This window comes from Sorex araneus, chromosome 10, assembly GCF_027595985.1.
Source record: "Sorex araneus isolate mSorAra2 chromosome 10, mSorAra2.pri, whole genome shotgun sequence".
Classification (NCBI taxonomy): domain Eukaryota; kingdom Metazoa; phylum Chordata; class Mammalia; order Eulipotyphla; family Soricidae; genus Sorex; species Sorex araneus.
Window position 1 is genome coordinate 36,865,675 of NC_073311.1, and position 25,376 is coordinate 36,891,050.

The 25,376-nt window shown below is 44.5% G+C and overlaps 1 protein-coding gene across 1 annotated transcript; it reads right to left on the reverse strand.

The window, feature by feature from the left end:
• Positions 1-6,548: 6,548 nt before the first annotated feature.
• Positions 6,549-24,843, reverse strand: NDUFA12 (NADH:ubiquinone oxidoreductase subunit A12). Its single transcript, XM_004602746.2, has 4 exons — positions 24,687-24,843; positions 23,354-23,436; positions 17,975-18,062; positions 6,549-6,825 (listed from the first exon to the last, which is right to left on the reverse strand). Exons 1-4 carry the CDS (start codon positions 24,770-24,772, stop codon positions 6,645-6,647), a joined length of 438 nt encoding a protein of 145 aa, XP_004602803.1. The 5' UTR covers positions 24,773-24,843; the 3' UTR covers positions 6,549-6,644.
• Between the last annotated feature and the right edge of the window lie 533 nt (positions 24,844-25,376).

The window sequence follows — 25,376 nt, forward strand, 5'->3', positions numbered from 1 at the left end:
GCCACCAGGAGTAAATCCTGAGCTCAGAGTCAGGAATAATCCCTGAGCAACACTAGGGGTGCCCCCTCCAGGGCCCCCCTAAAAACAGTAAGGTCTTCTCAGCACCAAAATGTTTATTGTGAGTCATTTTTAATCGAAATTATGAGGAAGGCTTGAATTTTACAAATGCGTAGAAATGATCAGCAGGACTATATATTCTATTGAATGGACTAATGAAACAGAAATAAGAAACTGGGTGTTACTTTGTAAGAACATAAACTGTAGTATTCCCACCCCCAACCCTATACACACACACACACACACACACACACACACACACACATCCTTCTTGGATAAGTTTGTTGAATTTTCTTCCAATGTAAATGGAGCAGGGAGAGTTGGACTCAATTCTATCCAAATTCTAAAAAAACAGGAAGTCCCCAACTGACATTTGAAGTTGTGTTCCTACCTTCCCCCAGCCTCCCACAACACTCTAAAGTGACCTTTCACAAAACTGAATGGGCATCGTCTGACATTGCCTCTCCTCTTACAATACTGTGAAGTCAGTACGAGCTTGAGTTGGCTGTAATACTAAAGGACAAATAGATGCTGATGGTGTATCCTAGCAACAGCTGAAAAGAAATCAACATCTAGAGACACAAACTCCCCAAGTAAAAGCAAAATATCCACTGAAACACTCTCAGAAGCAACACAGCTAAGACCTTGCACCATCAAACCAATCTGGCCATCTGTTAGGGTGCTGTGAAGGTGCAGCAAGAACAAAAGATTGTGTTAAGCGAGATGTGGTCATCAAAAAAATCACCCAACCCAACACTCAAAAGTCCAGGTTTGGAACAATAGTCTTTGTCAGAGAAAACCATTTCACTTGTAGAAAAAAACTGAAGGTCATAGACTGTTAAACAAATTCCTTTAATCTAGTTATCCATGACATTTATTCCTAGTCACATGACAATAAATAAAACAAATAATGCCTCAGAATAAAAACAGCTTCCGTTTTCATCTTCATACATTTGGAAAGCGCCAACCACTGGATAAGTCTCAACAAAGAATACAAAGGGCTAAATACATTTCTCAGGTATGTCGTCTACATGACATCCATGATAATTGGTTTTTTTTTTTTTTTGATATTCAGTGGTTACTTCTGACTCTGCACTCAGGAATTACTCCTGGCAGTGCTTGGGGGGACTATATGGGATGCTGGGGATCAAACTCAGGCCAGCTGTGTGCAAGGCAAACGCCCTACTTTCTTATTATAGCTCCAGTCGATGATAACTCATTTTATGTCTAGAAATGTATGCCTTTGGACCTTTCATCCATTTTGTTCAAACCCACCCGCCCCTCTCAGGGTGGTAGTACAGCTGAGAAAAGAACTACAAGTTGTGCTTCATCTGTGTAAAAGGGATGCAGGTATATGAGCGAGGCACAGAATCCAGGCACAGAATCCAGGCATGAGAGCAGCACCAAGGATCTTACACCTAGAAATCTGGGATTCTTTTCTTGGCTTTCCTATGGGCAGGTTCATTTTCTTCAACTTTTCTCTGAGACTCAAATCATGGTCAGTGACAATTCTGGGGCTGTGTATAGCCTGGTGGCCCTGGGAGGAAAGAGCAAGTTCTCTACTGGTTTTACTCAGAAGAAACCCCTTGGAAGGATTCATCCACGTGGTCTAGGCCTCTGCTTGGGCCATTTCTTGGAGGGTGGAAGATGGAGCAAAGATCGACCTGGGTCACATGATCACCACTGAAAAAGCTTTAGTGATGAGTCACTAGTTAGCAAGGATGTGATGGGAAGGAAGAGTCCCTCCAATAAATCAAAGAAAGAGAAGAACTGGCGCTGGGCAGAAAATAATATTCACCATGTTTATTTAACCACCAAGGGTGATTTGGATCACCTGCTACCAGTCTTTGCTTGCCTAAGTTGTCTTGACAAAGGCAAAACATGACAGAATCCATGACCATCTAGAATGTACTATGGAGTCAATGTAATCTGTAAGGGAACTTCCTGAATTGTGTATCCCCATAGGAAATAAGACATTGCGTATTTCTGAAAAAAGCAAATCCTATCTTCCTACAGATAAAAGGAAGGTACTACTAAAGATAAAGTCAATCACAGTTAAACTTTGTTTTCAAATCTGACATTTAAACATTAAAAGTTAAAATATAAATATATAATTAAGGATTATATATAGGATTATATATGGTACACATAGGATATGTGTATAATCATATATAAGTTTATAGGAGATATAGACCATAAAATTAAGGCTTATATATAATATATAACTAAGGGTCATATATAAGAAATTCTCAGCCAGACACTGCTGGCCTATTCGCTGTTTCCAAGCTCAGGACAGTAGTGAAATGCTTGGGCTGGCGGTACTTCTGGCTATGCCGGGCGTTGGGGTGACAGCAGTGCTAGCAATGGAACTCAAGACCTCACTTGCCAAGCACGTGTCTGCCACTGCTTAAAAGAGTAATTCAAACACCGAGTATTAAAACTTGGATAGCACATAAAATAACCACCACCACAAAAATCTGTCATTAGTTAAAAGTTTTAACTTAGTGGGTGGTGTCAGTAAGAAAAGTGGGGTAAACATGGCTATATGACAAATTTTTGTTTTTGTGGTCATATCCTGCTGTGCTCCAGGCTTACTCCTGGCACTGTGTTCAGGGATCACTCCTGGCAGGGATTGGGGGAACTCTAGGTGCCGCTGGGGACCGAATCGGGGTCAACTGTGTGCCTACTTCCCTGTGCTAGCTCTCCAGCCTCATGGATATGATACATTAACGATCAGCTCAACTCAAACTCTAAAATTTAGGTCAGTTTATAAAAGAAAACCAGCTTCAAGTGCAACAACCTGTTTTGAAATTCTCTGGCAAAGCCTACCTGGTGCAGAGGTGATGAGTCCTGGAGAATTCGCCACACTTGGCCGAAGCCCCAGTAGGGTTTTGTCCTGAAGAGTCAGAAGCTCCTGCTAGGATCCTCCGTGGACAGGAAGCATTACAGCAAAGCTGTTCCGCAGCTCCAGTCTTTGTGCTTAGAGCCTTAATTTTGTTTATCTCCTCCCTGCTGTTTTTCAACAAGACTAGGTCTTTGTCCGGAGTCTGAGAGTGACTACTGATGAATCAACCACACCTGGTCCTTTCACACTCCTTGCCCCGTGGCTCGTTTAGACACCGGCATGAGGGTGTCATTTCTGGCCCAGTGAGATTGCTGGATGCTTCCAGGAAGATTTGCACATAATGAGAATTAGAGAGTAGATGCAAATCCCTCGATCCCCGTGGAGTGTAGGCTAGGGAAGGGTGGTCCCGAAAGAGAAGATTATGTGACAGAAAGGGCAAGGGGATGCTGGGCTCAGACTAGGGACATGCAGGCATACACTTTTCAGGAACTGGATCCTTAAGGATTACCTTGGTTGCAGTTAGACCAAGAGCACACTGCATTTATGTGTGGGTGAAATGAGCAACACATGGTCTGAGTATCGCTTTTACTTTGGGACAGAAGGGTCCTGTCTACACCACACATAGGTCTGGGGAACAAACTCAAAACCACTTCTGTCCCAACACATTTGTTCAACAACCTACCACTATAAAACCATTTCCGAAACTACATTATTTCCATTCGTCTTGGAAAATACAAAGATAGAAAGCGTCTCCCCGGTATCATAGCTGACAATGTGCTTAATTACTGTGCCTTCCATTGCAACTACATTTCCTACTTGAAGACATGTGGTGCCAGTGTTCGCATTAACTTGCACTGGAGGAGAATGTTAAAAATAGAATTTCTCCATACGTGGAAATGCAATTTAAAGAAAGCAGAGAGGTCTCTGCAAGCGGATCACAGAAGTGATTACAAACTCTAGAAATAATCACTCATGTTTTTGGAAACAGTACAACATCGAGGCAATTAGAGTACTTTTTTTTTCTCTCCTATAAAAGCTGCTCAATGAAACATTTCGCTTTCCTACTTAAAACTATTTGAATGCTTATAAATTGTTCCTCACAAGGGCCCTGATTTTCCAAGATTTCAGAATTGCTCTTTAGTGTTAGTTCTCTCACCTCTAGCAAAATTATATTATTTTGGTTTGGGGTCCACATTCAGCTGTGCCCAGGGGTTACTTCTAGCTCTGCACTCAGGAATTACTCCTGGTGGTCTCTGGGTCAGACCATGTAGGATACTAGGAGACTAGGCCTAGGTCAACCACATGTAAGGCAAGTGCCCTACCCACTGCACAATATTTCTCTGGTCCCTCTAGTAAAATAATTTTATACTTCATTCAATTCACATGTACAGCTCATTAGATGAATAATGTGTTCAGTAAATGTCACAAACAGATTATTTACCATTGTTTATGTTTAAGAGTCACGTCTGGTGGTGCTTAGGGAAATATGAGGTTCCAGAAATCAAACCCTGGTATCCTGCATGCAAAGCATGCACTTTAGCCCTTAACTTCTGCCCCAGTTCTAAATATAAATAATATAATTTAATGGAATAATTTTTCTATCTTTTTTTCAAAAAGAGCTGAAGAATATAAAATAAATGACTAAATGTAAAATATAAATTAAACCTCCAGTTGCAAGTAATATAATGGGAATATAGTGACCAGCATGCTGACTCTAGCTATTAATCCTGTATTGCATATTTGAAGGTCACTAGGAGAGTAGATCTTCTTGGTAAAACTTAAATAAATAAGATAAAGTATTTGGGATGGTAAGAGTAAGAGTAATGGTAAGAGTTGTTTCCTAGGAAATAATTATTCTTTTTTGGAGGGGGGTTGGGTCACACCCAGTAATGCTCAGGGGGTTACTCCTGACTCTGTACTCAGGAATTATTCCTGGCAGTGCTGGGGGATCACAGGAGATACTGGGGATCGAACCTGGGTCAGCTGTGTACAAGGCAAACATCCTACCCACTGTACTATTATCCCTCAGGCCCTAACAATTCATTCTTTTTTTTTTTTGGATAAATTTATTGGAAACACTTGTTACAAAGTGTATTGTCATATAGTTCAAGAACATTAAACATTGTAAAGATAATATTTGCATATGAAGATCGGGCCCTAAACAAATTTGGGTGTGAAAACTAATCTGGAAGCATGACATTGGGTTCTTTGGGAAGCTACACCATGTGCGAGCAATTTACTACCACTGGGCTCCAAATGCAATTTCAGACATACCATTCAAAATATGTTTTATGCAAAGGGCAAAACAATTCATTCTTGATCAATTTGTTTTGCTATTCAAAATGATTGGTCTCAACAGGCAGAAAAAGAAAAAAGATGCATTCATCAAGGGGCTGCAGAGAGTGTATAAGAGGTAAATGTATAAGAGTACATAATAGGTAAGAAACTTACCTTGCATGCAGCTGACCCCAGTTCAAAGACTTGGCACCACAAATGAGAAATTATATTTCAATTTTTCAAAAAGAAGGAGTGGGGGGTGTTTGAACAATAGTACAATGGGTAGGATGGTTGTCTTGCACACAGCTGACCCAGGTTCAATCCCTGACACCATACAGAGTCCCCCAAGCCCTTCCAGGAGTAATTCCTGAACACAGAGGCAAGAGTAAGCCCTGAGCACTGCCAGATATGGCCCAACAAACAAACACAAAGAAACACTTCTTTCTGGGCTCTGCAACGGAATGGACTGGACACGTCAGACTGCAAGGCTGGCGTTGTGGCATCCTGTGACTGAGCTCCTTCGGTGTGGGCCAGTGATCTCCAGACCCTGCACCAGGAGTAAGTCCTGCATACTGTCAGGGGTAGTCCCCAAACAAAACAGATCTAAACCTCTGGAAGTAAAAGAATCTCTGATAAATTCCCAGGGGACCTACTGGGAAAGCCAATTACCTCTGACAACCTGTTTGTTTTTCTATTCAAGTACCAAATTCCCATGAATTTGGGTCTTCCCCTAACAATCAGTCATGGTAATGAAAGGGTCAACAGCAGACTGGGGGGGTGGCAAGGAGATAGTACAGGAGTTAAGGCACTTGCCTTGCAGATGGCTGACCCTGGTTCAAATTCTCTGATACCACACATGGTTCCTTGAGGAACGTCAGGAGTGATCCCTGAGCAAAGAGCTAGCAATAAGGCCAGAGCACAGCCAAATGTGGCCCAAACCCCTACTTCCCCCAACCCTGCTAAAATCAACCCCAAAACCCAGCACAGAAAAGAGAACTGGAGAGATAGTACAGAGCTTCAGGTGCTTGCCTTACATGTGGCTGACCTTGTTCAATCCCCGACATCACATACCATCCCCTCAGCATCACCAAGTTTAGCTCTGGAGGCCCTGAGCACCACTGGGATGTTCTGGGGAATTCCTGGCACCATAGGGCCTCTCGGGTCCTCATAGTGAATCCCTGCCTAGTTGGCCAAGAATCCCTGGGAGGCTGCCCATCAAAAAAGAAAAAAGCAACACAGATACCACCACTGGTGCCAGGGAACTGCTAACCAGGCATCCAGCCCAGCAGAAGTTTACTCTAACTTCTATGTCTGTGAGATTCTATTTTGCGAGTGAAGTTCATGGGAAAAAAAGGCACAAAAGACAGAGCATAATGAAACAACTTTAATCAAGTTAGCCAGCAACAGAAGTACAATGACATGGAAAGTCCCTTATTTCACATGTTTCAATTGTTTATCATTATCTTTACTTGTAAGGTGTTGAAGGTGGGACCCACTCGTGAATCTTCTTTCTAGTGGTGGAATAAGGTACATATTGTTCTGGAGTGCCACTCACGTTGAACTTATGGTTTGTCCAAATGAATTTGCGAGGAACTGGTGGTTTTACTGTTGGAGGTTCATCAGTCATACAGTGAAGCCAACGGTGCCTTAAGAGGAGGGAAAAAAATAACCATTACAAAGAGGCAGTGCAGCATTGCAGAGAGTAAAGAGGCTAGTCCCGGAGCAGTTTTGTGGATTGAGCTGAAATTCAGCCATGTAACTTATAAGCTGGACTTTTCTATACTGCAGCTTTTTCATCTATTTCCTAAGCAAACTATAAGGAATAAATGAGATAATATACCCAGAGCACCTAGAGACATCCCTGTGCATAGCATATACTCAACGAATGTCAGCAACAGTATTATCCTCCTCGTATTTCATCAAACCTAAAATAGTGGGGCTGGTACTACTGTATTTGCAGTACTCTCTCTTCAGCAGCGCTTGACCGACCAGGGTTCAATACCAGCAGGCCATATGATCTCCCAAGCACTGCTAGGGATAAACTCTGAGCACTGCTGGGTGTGGCACAACATCTAGGACAGATTACATTATACACTAACGGCTTCCATATCACTCAGAAAGAAAAAGTGCTGTCAATTAATTACAATACTACTGATTATACCATATATTCTAATTGTAAATGTGAAAACACATGAGAAATTGCTGAAGACTAGTATTACTCTCACATGTCAGAGGCTGGTTTTCCCCTGCTCTGGCTCATGAAGCTCTAGCTTGAAAACCAGCAAGGGGCTTGCTGAAGGTCTGTGCAGGCAGGTGCTTTGCTCACTCCTCAGCACGAGCTCACCCCCTTGGTCACTCAGGCACTGCCAGAAGTGATCCCTGGGCATAAAGTCAGGGGTAAGCACTGAGTCTGTCAGGTATGGTGCAAACAAAAAAACATCTCTGCGTGCAACCTGAGTGCCAACTGAGGATTCATTTCTGGATTACGTGAAGTTATTCAGTTACAGGGTGGATGAATCAGGTCAAGGAAGAGAAATGTTAAGTGAAGAACCGAATTGGACTTTTAATGGTGAAATTCATGCATATTCACAGGTCGGCATTTATGAAGGGGTGGGGGAAGGGGGTACTCTGGGCTTACTCTTGGCTCTGTGCTCGGGATCACTCCTAACAGGACTCAGGGGACCGCATTACCAGGAATTGAGCCGGTGTCAGTATGTACAAGGCAAGTGCCTTAACCCTCCGGCTCCACCTGCTGAAATGTTTAATGAAGCACACCTGAGACATATGTGAGATTATAATGCAATGTGAGGTCCATAAAAAAAAGTATCTCAAAACCCAAAGGTCACTGGTGCTTCCATCTTAAGTGTTTAACAATTTTATTTCAAAAAATGTCTCCTGGGAGGTACCAAAAATCTGGTGGAAAGAAAGACTCCGGAAGGGGAACAGGAAGGAGCTGGAAGGCAGTTCTTTGGCAGGGCGCACGCACAGGGCATGTAAAAGTCCTGGCCTGGGGGCAACCCCACAAGAAAAACCAAAGTGGGGGTGCGGTGAGTAGATAGGAGAGACGGTGAAGCTGTTTACCAGGGACAGGGAAAAGCAGAAACAAAGGAAGAAGACTAGAACTGAGCAAAACTGTGGCACTCTGCCACGTTCCCCCAAGGCTCAGAGCTCATAAGACTGAAATGAATTTAAGGGGAAAGAAATGAGGGGACAGCACGGAACTGTAGCTTCCAGGAAAACAGTGATTGCCCAGCTACCCAGGAAAGGGCAAGTGAGCTGCCTGAGTAAATTAAAACTAAAGCTGATGTGAAAAACTGATGATGCTATATAAGTTTAAGAATATTGGCTACTCGTCATCTATGGCCACCTAGCGAGGTCACTGGCTAAAACCAGCAGCATGTTCTGTGGCTGTGCTGTTCTCCCGATCCTGCGCCAGAATCGGTGAAGGCAGGAGGAATAAAGCAGTCTGCGCTGTGGCTGCGCTCTCTCCCTCGCAGGCTCCGAAGGAAACTGCGGCTGGCGAGCGTGCCCTGAAACAACAATAGGCCGAGACTCTGACTGTGAGCGCTGAGATGGGTGGTGGGAAGCGTCCAAGGAGCAGCTCAGAGGTGGGAATCGTTAAAACCAACTCGGTCACTTACCACGGGGCTCTAAGGAAGCTTAAAGCACAGGCAGAAATAATTAGCCTTCACCTTGCTGAGTCCACTCAAGAAACAAAAGGAAAATTTAGTGCCAGGGAGAGTGTGCTTCGCAGGCTGTGCAGACAACAAATGGACTCTCCATGTAGCTCCAGGAGTGAATCCTGGCAATGAGCAGAGTGCAGCCCTTGAAGACGGCCAGGCCAGATTTAACCCAAAACAAAAACAAACCAACAAAAATAGGGGGTGGGGAGAAGGAAAGAAAATTTATCCAAATAATTGCTACCCAAACTTTCAAAGGCTGAGGATACTGCTTAGTCATAGAGATTTTCCCTGCACATGTGACAGCTTTGAGCTCCTGGGTTTGATCCCCGGCACCATAAAACAAGATTTTAAAAAGACTGCCGATGGGGCTGAAGCAATAGCACAGCGGGTAGGGCGTTTGCCTTGCACGCAGCCGACCTGGGTTCGATTCCCAGCATCCCATATGGCCCCCTGAGCACCCCAGGAGTTAATTCCTGAGTGCAGAGCCAGGAGTAACCTCTGTGCATTGCCGGGTGTGACCCAAAAAGCAAAAAAAAAAAAAAGACTGCCGAATATTAAAAATGTATTTAAGAGCTGGAACGACAGCACAGCGGGTAGGGCGTTTGCCTTGCATGCGACTGACCCGGGATCGATTCCCAGCATCCCATATGTTCCCCCAAGCACCGCCAGGAGTAATTCCTGAGTGGTATGAACCAGGAGTAACCCCTGTGCATTGCCAAAAAATTTTTTTTGGGTGTGACCCAAAAAAAGCCAAAACAAAACAAACAAAAACCACCACCACCAGCACCACCACCACCACAAAAAATGTATTTAAGAACCTCATTCAACCTTATATATGACCATTCAGTTAAAATTTAAGCGAGGACATGGAGAAAAGAGCTCATGCAGAAATTAGAAAGTATCTAGGAAAATGAAAAGCACAAAGCACGGTCCCGCAAGCACCACTGGAAGCAACCTCTGAGCCAGGAGGACCCCTAAGCATCACTGGATGTGGCCCCTCAAACAAACAAGAATCAAATCACTGCGTATGTGGAGAACACTGGTACTGCATAAATGTAATCAGAGCAGTGGAGAGTGGTAGAAATCGAGGAAAAAGCCAACTCTGGCTTGTTCAGAACAGGTCACAAAGGAAAGCTGTGGGATGTGGCATACAGTCATAGAATAAAGCAGAAAGAACCTTCTGGCAGATTATAGTAGAGGAAAAAAGATTTGTGTGGACAAGCTTAAGTTTTGGGCTTGCATAAACGAGCCATTTAAGTGCTCTGGATTATTCTGCTTGACAGGTTTTTGTTAATCTACCTACACATCTGGAGATATTAAAAAAAACCCTCAGTACATTTATAAATGTGATCTAAAATACTTAAAGGGATTCAATTAATTAAACTAGCAAATGGAGATAATTGTTTAGGAGAATTTAATCCTTTCCATTAGAGTTTATCAAACACTCATCAAAGAACAGGAGAAAGTGCCTACTTTTATGCAAAAAGTATTCCATTAACTCACCCTGCTATCCTATTAATAATGTCGAACCTCAAGATATAAGAACCTCTAGTTTTTTAAGTTGCAGTTGTAATAATAGCAATAATGCTAAGCTCACATTGCCATTAATCTTTCTACAGAGAAAAAGCCTCTGGGATGTTGAGAAACTGTCAGCTGGGGAGATGACGCAAAGGTCCGGCACTCAGGCTTTCCATGCAGGGGCGCCCGGTTCTGCCCCCAGCACTGAGCCACGAGCAGCCCAAGTATGGCTGGATGTGCAGACGGGGCACAAATCACCCTCCACTAAAGGAAAAAACCTCAATCTGACAACTAAAATGCTTAAATAGAGAAAATGTAATCAGTTAAATACGGGGAGAAGTAAATAAAATATTGTATAAACATTCGCTATGCCAAAAACAGTAACAATAAGTCTCACGATGGAGACGTTACTGGTGCCCACTCGAGCAAGTCGATGAGCAACGGGATGACAGTGCTCCGGGACGACAGTGCTACAGCAGTGCTACAGTGTTAGAGAGTAAACAGAAACATGTAGGAAGATATATGAGTCTTCTTCTCAAAGTAGTATGGCAAAAAAAAAAAAATCACTACTCTTTACGCTATGATCCCCTAAGAATATTTCCTCCCTACTCAAAAGCAAAGCCTTAAATATATTTGGATCAGTGAATAAAATGTAATCAGTGCTTGTTTCTGCCCAAGAAACAAAGAGTTTATTTCTGTTTCTACCTCATAGTTCTCTGAATTATTTTTCTTGGTTTTCTCTAACAACTGTACATTTTTACTGGTTTATTTCGGGGCCATGGGGAGTGAGAGATGGGTAAGGGTCACTCCCAGCAGTGCAGGGGTCACTCTTTGCTGAGGTATGGGGACTATGTGGGTGGGTGCCAGGATGCACTCACAAAGCATACACTCACGCCCTTTGAACTATCTACCTGCACCCAACAATTGTGTATTTCTGTAGTCACAAAAGACTATCAGTGAGTTGTTTTAATAACAAGAAAATATGCTTACAATATTGAGGGAAAAGGCCAGGAAAAAAAATCACTGTAAGTAGAACAACATAAAATATATTTCAAAGGACTAACAGAAATAGGCAAAGTGTTGTAAAAATGACTGTCTCCTAAAAGTCTAGATGGACAATCCTATTTTATGTCAGAGCCCATAACTTTTCTGGTCTCAGGGTGTGAGAGATAGTACAGTGGGGTAAGGTGCTTGCTTTGCACACAGCTGACCTAGGTTCAATCCCCAGCATGTGGTCCCTTGAGCCCCACCAGGAGTGATCCCTGAGCGCAGAGCCAGGAATAAGCCCTAAGCACTGCCAGGTGTGGCCAAAACCAAGAACAAACAACAAGAGGAAAAAAAAAATCTTTTCTGATTTCTCCAATATTCTCAGAAACATATTCCAGGTATGGGAGTAGAACACTGAAATGCCAAAAACATTACAAATAGTACTGTGAATCATAGTACCTAAATTACAAAAAATTTAAAAGAACAAAAACACTGAATAAGAGATATGATTTAGATTCAATGACATTCACCCTGCCAAATAAAAATGGACACTTGTATTTCCTTCTCTTAATCTCTGATAACCATCAATGCAGCTAGCCTCCCCGTACTCAGAGGTCAACCTCTTGTCCCTTGAGAGCTACTTCTCATTCTTGATTGGCTTGACCTCTGTGCTCAGCAGTGGATTTATCTATCCGGCTGCTGAGCTGACAGGTCTCTCTTCTCTTGGATTTCTGATAGGCATCTCAAGCTTCATATACCCAAAAGAGATGCTTCTGATTACAACCCTCCACACCCCAGTTCCAGACTTCCCATTTTAGTGAACAGTACCAACACCTATCTACCCTCTCAAGCCCAAAACTATGACTCATCCTTAATTTCTTTTGATCACCTCCAAGTAATCCGCCACACTTGTTACTCTACTTCTCTATACATGCTTCTAGAACATGTCAACTGAAAACAAAGCTCACCACAATCCTAAATAAATTAACCTGCTAAGAGCAAAAACATGTTAAATGTCATTATGACTCTGAAAAAAAAAAAAATTCAAGGACAAAGCTGTTACTGGCTTTTTAGAAAAGAAACCTTTTAACATACACCATTATTTAAAATGAACATATTTATGCATTATTTGAATAATCGACTAATTGTTTAAAAATTTGTATTCTTTTCTTCTTGGGTCACACCCGGTGATGCACAGGGGTTACTCCTGGCTCATGCACTCAGGAATCACTCCTGGCGGTGCTCAGGGCACCATGTAGGATGCTGGGAATCGAACCCAGGTCGGCCACATGCAAGGCAAATGCCCTACCCGCTATGCTATCGCTCCAGCCCCAATCTACTAATTTTAATAAGAAAAATCACTATACAAGTGAAAGGCTAGTACACTATTTTGAAAGAGGAAAGACTTATTAGAAATGAACAGAAGGTGCCACCATGTGGGAAAAATGTATATACACTGTAGAGAAATCTGCAAGTCATCTTTTTTTGCTTTTTAAAATATTTCAGAGTTCTAATACTTAAATCCACACATACATACAAAAGCATCTTTATTTCTCTTAATATAAGAATTTATATTATTATGAATGAAATGTCCCCAACTTATATCCTTTTTATTGATGATGGATAATCCCAAGCAACGTCTGTGGGCCCGGCAACCACTCCCGGGGACACTCTGCCAAGCCAGGCTGGAAGCTCAATGGTGGGGTGCAGCAGTGCTGGCGGCCAGCAGAGCAGCCCCAGAGAGCTGGGGGGACTCCTGAGCCACGCCCATATTCAGGTAAGGCACGTGCCCCCAACCCCTGAGCTACCTCACCAGCACCCAAACATACACAAATCTTTTTTCTTGGACGCTGTAAATACTGACTTGGTCTGTCACTAATTTTATTCAAAAGTTACCGTAAAAGTGAATGTAAACTTTTGTATGTTACCCTATAGAAGGTGGCATCTAGCTAACTTAAAGATCAAATTGAGGGCAATGCCAAGTGGCCAAGCGGGGCCGGAGAAGTGGCTTCAGTGGCAGACACGCCATCAGGTGCACCACCGCCAGGCCCAGCAGCAGCTCCAGGGAAGACGATGAAGGAAAAGGGCATAAAACAGTATCTGGTAAATACTCTGTGGATTCTACTTTAATCAAGTTATGGCCTAAGCAAGCCCTGGTGAACGCCAGGATTACGGGGTGATATCCTCCTGGAATGGGGGGAGGGTGGGAGAGATAAAAGTACTATAAAAAAGAAAAAGAACAAGCAATAAGCTAACAGATAACATCAGCCTATCAGCTAACAACATTCAGTAGTGCCTATGAGCTCCCAGAGCTAAATCTACACATTTCAGTCATACTGGATCAAACTGGAAGCTCTAGCCCAATGAAATATCTCTGTGGTCCTAAATGAACCGCTTTAAGTTGAGTACTGTGGCTGGTTGCTTTTATTTTTAGGATTTGTGGTGTTCCACTGGCCCAAACACAAGTACTCACTAAGCAGGTACACTTTTAGTTTACCTACTGGTACACCTGGCTGGCTGCTGAGATATTCAGAGAAATGAAGGTCTGGAGATGAAAGACAAAATGAGGGGCTGGAGCAATAGCACAGCGGGTAGGGCATTTGCCTTGCATGCGGCTGACCCGGGTTCTATTCCCAGCATCCCATATGGTCCCCTGAGCACCGCCAGGGGTAATTCCTGAGTGCAGAGCCAGGAGTAACCCCTGTGCATCGCCGGGTGTGACCCAAAAAGCAAAAAAAAAAAAAAAAAAAGTCCTTTCCCCTCCACAAGATTTCTAGTATCTATATACAATTAGGAAACATTAAATGAATCACCATAAAGAGATTCCCTGATTCTGTCCCCTGGCACTTCTGAAGGGAGGAAACCCTCTTCCAGATGAGATTAGCCAGCCGCTGAACAGACTCACAGACCACCATAACCCATATTTGGCCCAGAAAACTGAGAAGAACTGTGTGAAGGAACCAGTCTACCAACTGGGCGACATCAGGAGTCCCTGTCGCTGGGGTCTGTGCAGATGCCAGTTCACTCAGCTCTCCAGGAGTGACTTTCTTCGTCTCCCACAGCAGGCAGAGGCAGGAGCTGCCCCACACAAATGCTGGCGTCCTACCAGAGCTAAGGAAAATGCCAGGAAAATCGGCCTCATTGCTGTTCTCTGAATGCAGCAACACACCTCGAACACAGGACTTCACACCTGATGTTTGTAACCTGGAGCTTCGCTCCCCTGGGTAGCTCCTTCCTACTTCAAATGTCACCTCAAAAGCCTTCCCTAACCTCTATGAAAATAGCTACCTGACCTTCCCATAGCTTTATTTTGTGACACAGAGGGGGTTGTTGTTTTGGCAATGTTTCATACATGTAGGACAAGGGTCCTCCGCTGAACGACATCGTCCCGCTTTATGAATGCCGGCTTCCTAAAGGGGTATTATCATCCTTGCATTTGTATTATCGTCCTTGCATACTGTGGGTTAAAACAGGTAACATTTCTTTTTCTGCCTCCCCTCTCCATTAGAGCAAAAATTTGTTTTTCCATTCACTGTCATACCCCAGTGCCTACAATGATTTTTGACACCTTGTAGGTATGTAATAAATAGTAAATGAGTGAAGATAAATTGTATTTGTCAATCATTATTCTACACGCAACACCTGGATCTCTAAAGATAAACCAACCCAACTTCAAACTGATTCATGATCAAACCAAAGACAAGAATTAAAATTCCAGTGTATTCACAAAGGGGAAACGGGGAGCTTGTGAAACAAAGCAGCTGAGATAGTCCGACATCACTTCTCCTGCAAAGAGGCATCACGGGAGTCTTTAAGCTTCCCTGATAAATAAGGTCATCAAAGTACTCAGCTCTTAGCAAGAACCACTCTTCAAAGAAATTCAGCTTTGTATCAATTGCCCTCAGGCCCCTGCAAAAATCTTCTTGCACAGCTTGCAATTTTTTTTAATGTGATATCAAATCATAAAAAAGGGCCAGCCTGGCTGAATAATACCTTCATTTTACAGTTCTGAAAGGGTCTGGGCCACACTTGGCTGTGTCCAGGGGACCATATGCGGTGCTGGGGATGAACCTGGTCAGTCACATCAAGGTAAGTGTCCTTACACCCTGTACCATCTCTCTGCTCCACTTTTTCAGATTCTTACTATTTTATAATTTGAAATGTTTCCACTTATATAATTTTAGTCAGTTTCCTAATCAAGTTACTGAAGTTACTATTCCTGTACCCCCATCTCATCATCTAATACAGACCCTATCAGAACTAGGTTATTATTTCCCATTTAAAAGAACATAAAATCGAGACTCAACTGTAGTAACACTGAGGCCTTCTCATATTAAGAATTTTATTATGTAGCCAGAACTTGGAAACAACCTGAGTGCCTGAGAATAGACGAGTGATTAAAGAAACGTTGGTACATCTACACAATGGAATACTATGCAGCTGTTAGGAGAGATGAAGTGATGAAATTTGCTTATAAGCAGATGGATATGGAGAATATCATGCTAAGTGAAATGAGTCAAAAAGAGAGGGACAAACATAGAAGAATTGCACTCATTTGTGGAATATAAAATAACATGAGACTGACCCCCATGACAGTAGACACAAGGGCCCATAAGGGTCAGGAATATTGCCCCGTAGTTGGAAGCCTGTCTCATGAGCTGGGGGAGAAGGCAGCTGGAATAGAGAAGGGATCACCAAGACAATGAAGGTTGTAGGAATCGGTCAGGATGGGAGATGTGTGCTGAAAATAGATAAAGAACCAAAAGTGCTAACCTCTCAGTATCTGCATTGCAAAACATAATGCCCCAAAGTAGAGAGTATGGGGGAAATTGTCATGGAGGCAAGGGGAAGGTTAGAAAAGGGGACATTGGTGGTGGAGAATGTGCACTAGTGGAGGGATTGTGTTTCATCGTTGCATGATTGAGACTCAAACATGAAAGCTTATAACTCTATCTCACGGTGATTCGGTGAAAAAAAAAAAAGCAATTCAACAGCAGATTACACACACACAAAGAATTTTATTATGAAGATGTGATCTTCAAACCATATTACCACTCAATGTTCCTAACTGACCAAATTGAAATTGTTACAGGTGAAATCTTATAAATACATTTTGCTTAGTTCACATATACACTGTATGTGTGTTATACATAATATTTACATGTATATTTATATGGGGGGTTAGTTTTAGACTACACAGCTCAGCACTTAGGATTCTTTCCTGGCAGTGCTGAGTTCCAGCATGCATAAAATGCATTAGCCCTTTGAGCCATCTCCCTAGCTTTCTCACAGTATTTAAAAACAGAACAAAACAAAACAAAAGGCATTTCTTGGGGCCAAAGGGACAGTATAGTGGGTAAGTCACTTGCTTTGCACGTATCCGATCCAGATTTGATCCCTGGAACCCCCTAAGGTTCCCTGGGCCCCACCAAGAGTGATTCCTCAGTGCAGAGCCAGGTGTAAGCCCTGAGCACAGCTGGATGTGGCCCCCAAATTAAACAAACAAATTGAAAAAAAAAAAAACACCAAAAAAAATTTCCTGCAATCAAATACCTTAATGTCACTAATGTCACATAACTTAAATGTCACTAAAGAAATAAAAACTTCACTTACTTAGCCACATTTCAAAGTTCTCTGGCCCTAACCAGGATAGTAGACACTATCTACTATCTGGAGATAGTATGGATCTGTATTTCTGTATACAACCAGAGAACACAAACAGTGGTCTCCCAGCAGGGATATAGTTTAGATTAGAGCAATAGCATGGCATGTGTGAGCCCCTGAATTTGATCCCTGGCACAGCCCTCCCAATCCCCCTCCCCCTCCCCCCAGAAGTGATTTCTGTCCCTGAGGAATATTTAATAGGGCTGTACTGAAATTGACAAATATTTTTCAAATACTTGAGCTCAGCAGTAGAGCTCAGCAGTGCACCCTCCCCGCATCTGAGGCCCTACGTTCGTTTGCTGACACCGCATCTAAGTCCCAGAGTTAAGGAACTTTTTACAAGTTCAACTCTTCATAGCACAGTATGTTCCAACATGTAATATCATGCTCATTCATCTCTATCAAGAGATAGGATCTATACTCTCTCTCTTCAAACTTAGGCAGAATTTTCTAATTGACCAAGGGCAGAGTAAGGAATCAGCACTGAGTGATTTCCCAGCCACAGTCAGATAGGCTATATGGCACCTGCCTGGAGCCTTCTCGGGGCACCACCCATGGAAGTTCAGACTACCTGCGGGAATTCCAACCACGTCCCAGCTATGCCCCCTGCTGACAGCCAGCTACAGTGACAGACCTCCCCAGAGAGCTCAGTATGCTGCATTTGAACTGCCTGAGGGCTGGACACCCAGGTGCACAGGTGAGTCATCGCAAGTGTCCTGTCTCACTGTTGGACTTCCTGGCACGGAATCACAACACACTGGTAGGCTGAGCCAGTGACTCAGAGGATCACTTGTTATGAGCCTGAGATGGTATCAGGGATCTTATCTGGGACCCGTGCTCCCAGAGTAGCCCGGACTACCTTAAGAACAAATAATCAGTGAGGATTTGGGTAATGAGACAAATACGGCCAAGGCTAGTACAGTAAAATGTTAATTTTGATTACCATTCAGGGGGCACCATGCTTCCATCCACATCCCAAAATGTGTTCTTGCCGTTCATTTCAGTTGTATATATAACCCATCGGTGACGGCCTGGGTGGAAAAATTAATTATTTAGAAAGTGCAAAGGAAATAAGGACAACCATAAACAGAAAAAGAATTAGATACTAACTGCGTAATATCAAAGAGAATAAGCTTCTTATTAAAATATTTTGGGGGGACCAGAGTAATAGTAAATATAGCATAACACCAAAAATAAACTTATTAAAATATTTTTGGGGGGCCCGGAGTAATAGTAAAGTGGGTAGAGCACTTAGCCTTGCATGTGGCCAAACCAGGTTCGACGCCCCCCACAGCACACCATATTGTCCCCTGAGCACTGCTGGGCATAATTACTGAGTGCAGAGCCAGGAGTAACCCAAGCATCACTGGGTGTGACCCCAAAACAACTATACAAGTGTTTTTGGTGGCAGGAGGGCCTCCCAAGCAGGGCTCGGAGGCCAGGCGCCCTCCGGAGACTCACAGGCAACAGGGGGCCCGAGAGGAAGATGCTGCGGTGCCAGCGAGTCCATGGACGCCCCAGTCCCAATGGGATTTAGAGGCCTCCAGGGCCACACCCAGAGATGCTTGGGGGTCCTCCAGGGCTGCACCCAGCCGATGCTTTGGGCATCAAACCAGGTGTGTTGTACTATCTCCTGCCTGGCACAAGGAAAGGTTTTATGTGCTCTTATAGAAGGGAAAGATTAGGGGAAAAGCATCCAGGGTGTGTGTCAGTGAAGCCCCACTCAGGAAGTGTCTGAAAGCGTTGCAGCAGGAGCTACGGGCTGCCACAGCAAGGTGCAATCTCCCCTGAATTCTGTCTCCAGAAAGTATTGAAAAATGACCGCCTAAGGGCCAGAGGAATAGTATGGGAGGGAAGGTGCTTGCTTCGCATGGAGCTGAACCTAGTTCAACTCTTTCTACCACGATGGTCTCCCAAGCACTGCCAGGAGTGACCCTTGAGCAGAGCCAATAGTAGTTCCTGACCACTGCCTGGGTGTGGCACAAAAAAGTAATTAAAATCAATCAAATTAAAATAAACATCAGAGGAGGGAAGTTGACACTGGTGATGGGATTGGTGCTGGAACATGGTATGTCTAAAACCCAACTGTGAATAACTTTGCATATTATGGTATCACTGTCATTCCGTTGTTCATCGATTTAATCGAGCGGATGCCAGTAACATCTCGTCATCCCAGCCCTGAGATTTTAGTAGCCTCTCCTTACTTGTCTTTCCCAATGATTGGAGGCTCTTTCAGGGTCTCGTGAATGAGACCTGTTACTGTTACTGTTTTGGGCATATCGAATATGCCATGGGGAGCTTGCCAGGCTCTCTCTGCCGTGCTGGCGGGATACTCTCGGTAGCTTGCTGGGCTCTCCGAGATATACACACACACATATATATAATAGATAGGGAGTGTCTTATGATGTATCGAGCAGCCGTAAAGAGGGCGCACGGTCCAAGAATATGTTCACTCACGCATGAGGCTCGGCCTGAGCGTGTGGAAAGCAGCATGGATCATGGTGGCGGTTGGGTAGTGGAGGTTGGCTGCCGGGGCTGGGTCCTTTGGGGCGGGTAGGGCTCTCACCCGCTCCCCTCTGGGGTGCCCCAAGTGGCAGCAGCCTGGCATGGAGTCTGGTGGCATGGTTATGGGAGCCTCATTTTATGCTCCCTTCCGGGAGAAGCAGCTGTGAGTTCTGAAGGGTGGCCGATGAGATTATCTGGGGCTGGCAGGAGGTGGCTTATGGCTTATTAATAACAATAATAATTTGTTATTTTAGCAGGTGGAGAAATAATACAGTACAGAAATAATATAGAGTGTTTGCCTTCTATGAACCCCATATGGCCCTTTGAGGTCGCCAGGAATGATTGCCTAAGCACAGAGCCAGGATAAGTTTTGGGCTAGCCAACCAAACAAGCAAAATAAGGGGCTGGAGTGATAGCACAGCGGGTAGGGCGTTTGCCTTGCACGCAGCCGACCCGGGTTCGAATCCCAGCATCCCATATGGTCCCCTGAGCACCGCCAGGAGTGATTCCTGAGTGCAAGAGCCAGGAGTGACCCCTGTGCATCGCTGGGTGTGACCCAAAAAGCAAAAAAAAAAAAAAGGGGGGGCGGCTGGAGCGATAGCACAGTGGGTAGGGCGTTTGCCTTGCACGCGGCCGACCCGGGTTCGAATCCCAGCATCTCATATGGTCCCCTGAGCACCGCCAGGAGTGATTCCTGAGTGCAAGAGCCAGGAGTGACCCCTGTGCATCGCTGGGTGTGACCCAAAAAGCAAAAAAAAAAAAAGGGGGGGGGGCTAGAGCGATAGCACAGTGGGTAGGGCATTTGCCTTGCACGCGGCCGACCCGGGTTCGAATCCCAGCATCCCATATGGTCCCCTGAGCACCGCCAGGAGTAATTCCTGAGTGCATGAGCCAGGAGTAACCCCTGTGCATCGCCGAGTGTGACCCAAAAACAAACAAAAAATAATAATAAAAAATAATAATACTTTTCATCTTGGAGAAAATTTTTTTATAAAAGGAACAAATTAGGGGGCCAGAGAGATAGTTCAGTGGGCAGGACACTTGCCTTACACACAGCCATCCTCGGCTCAATTTCTGGCACTACATAAGGTCCCCTGAGCCTGGTAAGAGTTATCCCTGAGTGCAGAGCCAGGAATAAGCCCTGAACACTGCTGAATGTGGCCTCAAATTAAACAACAACCAAAAAGAACAAATACGGGGGCCAGAGTGATAGTACAGCAGTTAGGGCGTTTGCCTTGCACACAGCCAACCTGGGCTCAATTCCTGGTATCTCATATGGTCCCCCAAGCACTGCCAGGAGTAATCCCTGAGCATCACCGGGTGTGACCCAAAAAGAAAAACAAAACAAAACAAATACACAGCTAAAATAAAAAGCTCAACAATTCGCTTAAGAGCAACAATGGTAATAATACTCATGAGCATTTACATGCCAAGCATGAGGCCAGGCATTCTCAAAGAGAGTAATGATAAAGCTGGTCTGGACAGTTTTGGGTGCCATGGAGAGGGGCTGCTGGGTTCAAGTGGGCAAATGCCAATGAATACTAACAGCACACAGACAGACTCTCTCAAAGAAGCTGGCACTGGGGGCTGGAGTGATATAATAGCGGGTAGGGCATTTGCCTTGTACTCAGCCAACCCGGGTTCGAAATCCAGCATCCCATATGGTCCCCTGAGCACCGTCAGGGGTAATTCCTGAGTGCATGAGCCAGGAATGACCCCTGTGCATTGCCAGGTGTGACCCAAAAAGCAAAAAAAAAAAAAAAAAGAAACTGGCACTGGAGTGACAGTAGTATGGGTAGGACGCTTGACTTAGGCACATGCACAACCCTTGTTCAATCCCTAGCACGCCCTCTAGTCCACCAAGCCTGGTTGTGATGCCTGAGCATAGAGCTAGTAGTAAGCCCTGAGCATCATCAGGCGTGGCCCCAAAACCAAAAGATTAAAAAAAAAGGGGAAGACATCTGGCCATAGTAGTATTCTTGCTCAGGCTAAAGAACCCTACATTAAGATTAGCTCCTCCCCTTTACTTTTCATCTAACTTGTATTAAAAATTATGAGGGGGCTGGAGCGATAGCACAGCGGGTAGGGTGTTTGCCTTGTACGTGGCCAACCCAGGTTCTACTCCTAGCATCCCATAAGATCCCCCAGCATCACCAGGAGTAATTTCTGAGTGTAGAGCCAGGAGTAACCCCTGTGCATCGCCGGTGTGACCCAAAAAGCAAAATAAATAAATAAATAAATAAAATGAGACAGGAAATATATTTACTCTATAGATGAAGAAACTAAAGTTAACCAGGTCATAAAATATAAAGTGGAGGGGGAGAATAATGTTGAACCCTAACAAACTAATTCTCCCTCTAAGTTTCCTGTGTTTCTATATATATTTTTTTTTTTTTGCTTTTCGGGTCACACCCGGTGATGCACAGGGGTTACTCCTGGCTCAGCACTCAGGAATTACTCCTGGCGGTGCTCAGGGGACCATATGGGATGCTGGGAATCAAACCCAGGTCAGCCACATGCAAGGCAAACACCCTACCCGCTGTGCTACCACTCCAGTCCCCCGTTTCCTGTGTTTCTTTCCAAAATTTATAGCACAAAAAGCATATGTTTTCCACCACTCAGAAAAATCAAACATTGCTCTAAACTGCAGTTTATGTTTCAAAGTCTGACATCTATGATGCAGATCGGCTTCAGGAGCTGGGGAGACAGAGCTGAATTGCATGGTCTACCTGTGAAAAATCTGGGTTTGATGCCCTCATGGCAAAAGAGAACCATACAGGTGTGTATCATCCTAAGGGCAACAAATATTCCAAAAAATGTGTATTTCAGGGGCTAGAGCAATAGTACACCAGGTAGAGTTTTTGCCTTGCATGCAGTTGACCCAGATTCCATCCCACGCATCCCATATGGCCCCCTGAGCACTGTCAGGAATAATTTTTGAGCACAGAGCCAGGAGTAAGTCCTGAGCACCTGAGCACTGATGGATGTGCCCCACTCACAAAGACAAATCCCCCAAAATGTGTATTTCATCAGTAAATTAATTAATGAACACTAAGATTGCTTTTGAGAGTTTATTACTAAAACAAAGCTGCAGTGTATGGTTTGCCTTACAAGGGTATTTCTAGAACAAACTCTCTGGAGTGGAAATGCTGAAAGGCTATGTGTAATGTAAACTTTGACAGATATTACAAATTGACTGCCAAAAAGATTGTATTAACTTATACATTCCTATGGTCTGCTTCCATATTAGGACTGCCAGATAGGAACATAGCTCAAAATTTCCAAAGCAAGAAAAAAAACCAACCCTTTAAAAAAGTTGCATTTCTGGGTGGGAGAGACAGTGCAGGGAGGTAAAGCAATTGTTATGGATGCGGCTGAACCCAACTCAATCTGTGATACCACAAGGTCCCCCAGCACCACGAGTGATCCCTGAGCTCAGAGCCAGGAGTAAGCACAGGGTGCAGATCCACCCCCAAATTAAAAACTTAAAGTGCCCTGTAAAAGATCCTTGTATACTACAGAAAAGAGTACAATCAAATCTCTATCTGGAGAGAGAGCACTTGATCTGCACATGGTCTATATGGATTTGATCCCTGGCATCCCATATGGTCCCCTGAGCACTGCCAGAGGTGACTTCTAAGTACAGAGCCAGGAGTAATACCTGAGCATTGCCAAGTGTGGCCTAAAAACCAAAAAAAAAAAAAAAAATTAAATTAAAAAACCCCAATCTCCATCTCATTCCCAGTGATCATTTATATATATATATATATATATATATATATATATATATATATATATATATATATATGGTACTCACCAAAAAACTGCTTGTTGTCTTCATAATACTTATTTCCATATTTATCTTCACCCACTAATTTTCCAAGTCTCACATCATTTGCCCTGTGAATATCAAAAGAAAACACATTACAGAATGATTCTAAAACACAAATGTGAGTCAAGTGTACAGAAACGGTAGAAATGGTAACCACCCCCTGTACTACCACGTAGAAAACTTCCAACTCGTAAGCTTAAATCACACTGAACATGGGGCTGGAAAGACAGGGGTAAAGTATTTGCCTTGCAGGAGTGATCCCTGAGCACAGAGCCAGCTGTGTGTCCTAAAAGCGGGGTGAGTCCCCAAAAGAGGGGAAGGGAGGGAATATCACTCTAATTAGGTACCTGCAATATCTTCTAGAAAGACGATTTTACCTTCCTACTATCTTCTCGCCCATAAGCCCCGAGTCAGGGCCCTGGAATCAAATCAGCAAACCCCTCAAGGAAATCAGAAGCCAAAGTTGTCAATGTTGGAGGCCAGAGCGACAGTACAATGAGTAGGGCCGTTTGCTTTGAACTTCGGCTGAGCCAACAGAGGTTCCATCCTCGGCATCCCATATGGTACCTTGAGCACCGCCAGGAGTAAATCCTGAATGCAGAGCCAGGAGTAACCCTTGAGCAACGCCAAGAGTGATCCAAAAAGCGCCCCCCGCCCCCGCCGCAAAGGTTGTCAATTTTTATATCTCCCCTCTTTTTGGAGGGGGGGAGTTGGTGAAGCATCCGGTAGTGCTCAGAGATCACTCCTGGTGGTGCTCTGCGGACCTTATGCGGTGAGAATGGAATGGAATTAGATTCGGATGCAAGAATAGTCCCTGCTGTACCATCTCTCCAGACCCTGTTTTCCACCTTAAAAAAACAAAAAACAAACAAACAAACAAAACATAGAGGAATTTCAAGGAACTTTTCGACTCTGGTTTGCAAAGGCAGGACTGGGGGGGAGGGGGGCCCTGTGATCGCCTCCTTCGAAGCATTGCAGAGACAGAACCCCGAGAGGCAGCAAACACTCGCCCAAGGTCATACTCAAGAGCTGGGCAACGATCGGGGCTGCCCCAGGTGCGGGTCCGGGGTGCAGGTCACGCGGCCACCGTCCCGCCCCGCGGGAGCTGGTTTGCTGCAGTGTCTCGAGAGACCGCGGGAGGTGACACTCGACCCACGGGGCGGGGGGAGGAGGGCTGCGGGGTCGTAGGTACGGCGGCGTGAGGTCACCGGGACAGGCGAGCCGTCCTTGTCCAAGGTGACCCAGCCCCGGGCCCCGTTCCCGGAAGCCAGGCAGCGCCCGGGCCCGCCGGAGCCGGGGTCGCCTCCCGGCCGCCTACCTGAAGAAGATGCGCAGGTAGCCGCGGAGGCCGCCGTGCCCCGTGAACTGCTGCAGCCCCCGCCGCAGCACCTGCAGGAGCTCCATCTTGGCCGGCAGGCCCCGCCTCCCCGGTGCGCCGCCCCAGCGCGCCGTGCGGAAACCAAGGCTCGGCCGCCCGGAGCCGCGCGCCCAGCGTTCCGCCCCGGCGCCCCGTGCAGAAGCCGAGACTTGGCCGCCCGGAGCCGCGCGCCCAGTGTTCCCACGCGCGGCCGCGCTTCTGCGCCTGCGCGCGGCGAGCCACCACCGTCCAGCTTCTCGCCAAGAGCTCAAGATTTTTTGGTGCTTTACTGGCAATGTTAACATTTATTAGAAAAATAATTTGTACATATATTAAATTTCATTAATAAAATTGAGTGTTGTTTCTGATTATTTTATAATTGTGTTTTTGAAGGATTGGTTTCATAGTAATAGTTGTAATATCTACATAATTATATTTGAATTCTTATAGAATACTAATTTATGTTGAATAACATTGAAGTTACATTTCTGGTTAGATGAAGTACAGCTTCCATTTTACAATAAAGTACGCAAGACAAAAATAACTGTAAAGGTAAACTATGTCACAAAACTCCATCTTCTTAATCTGCTTGTCCAAATTATTAAACTATAGATGCTTCTGTGTCATTTTGCCCAGAACTCATATAGCTGG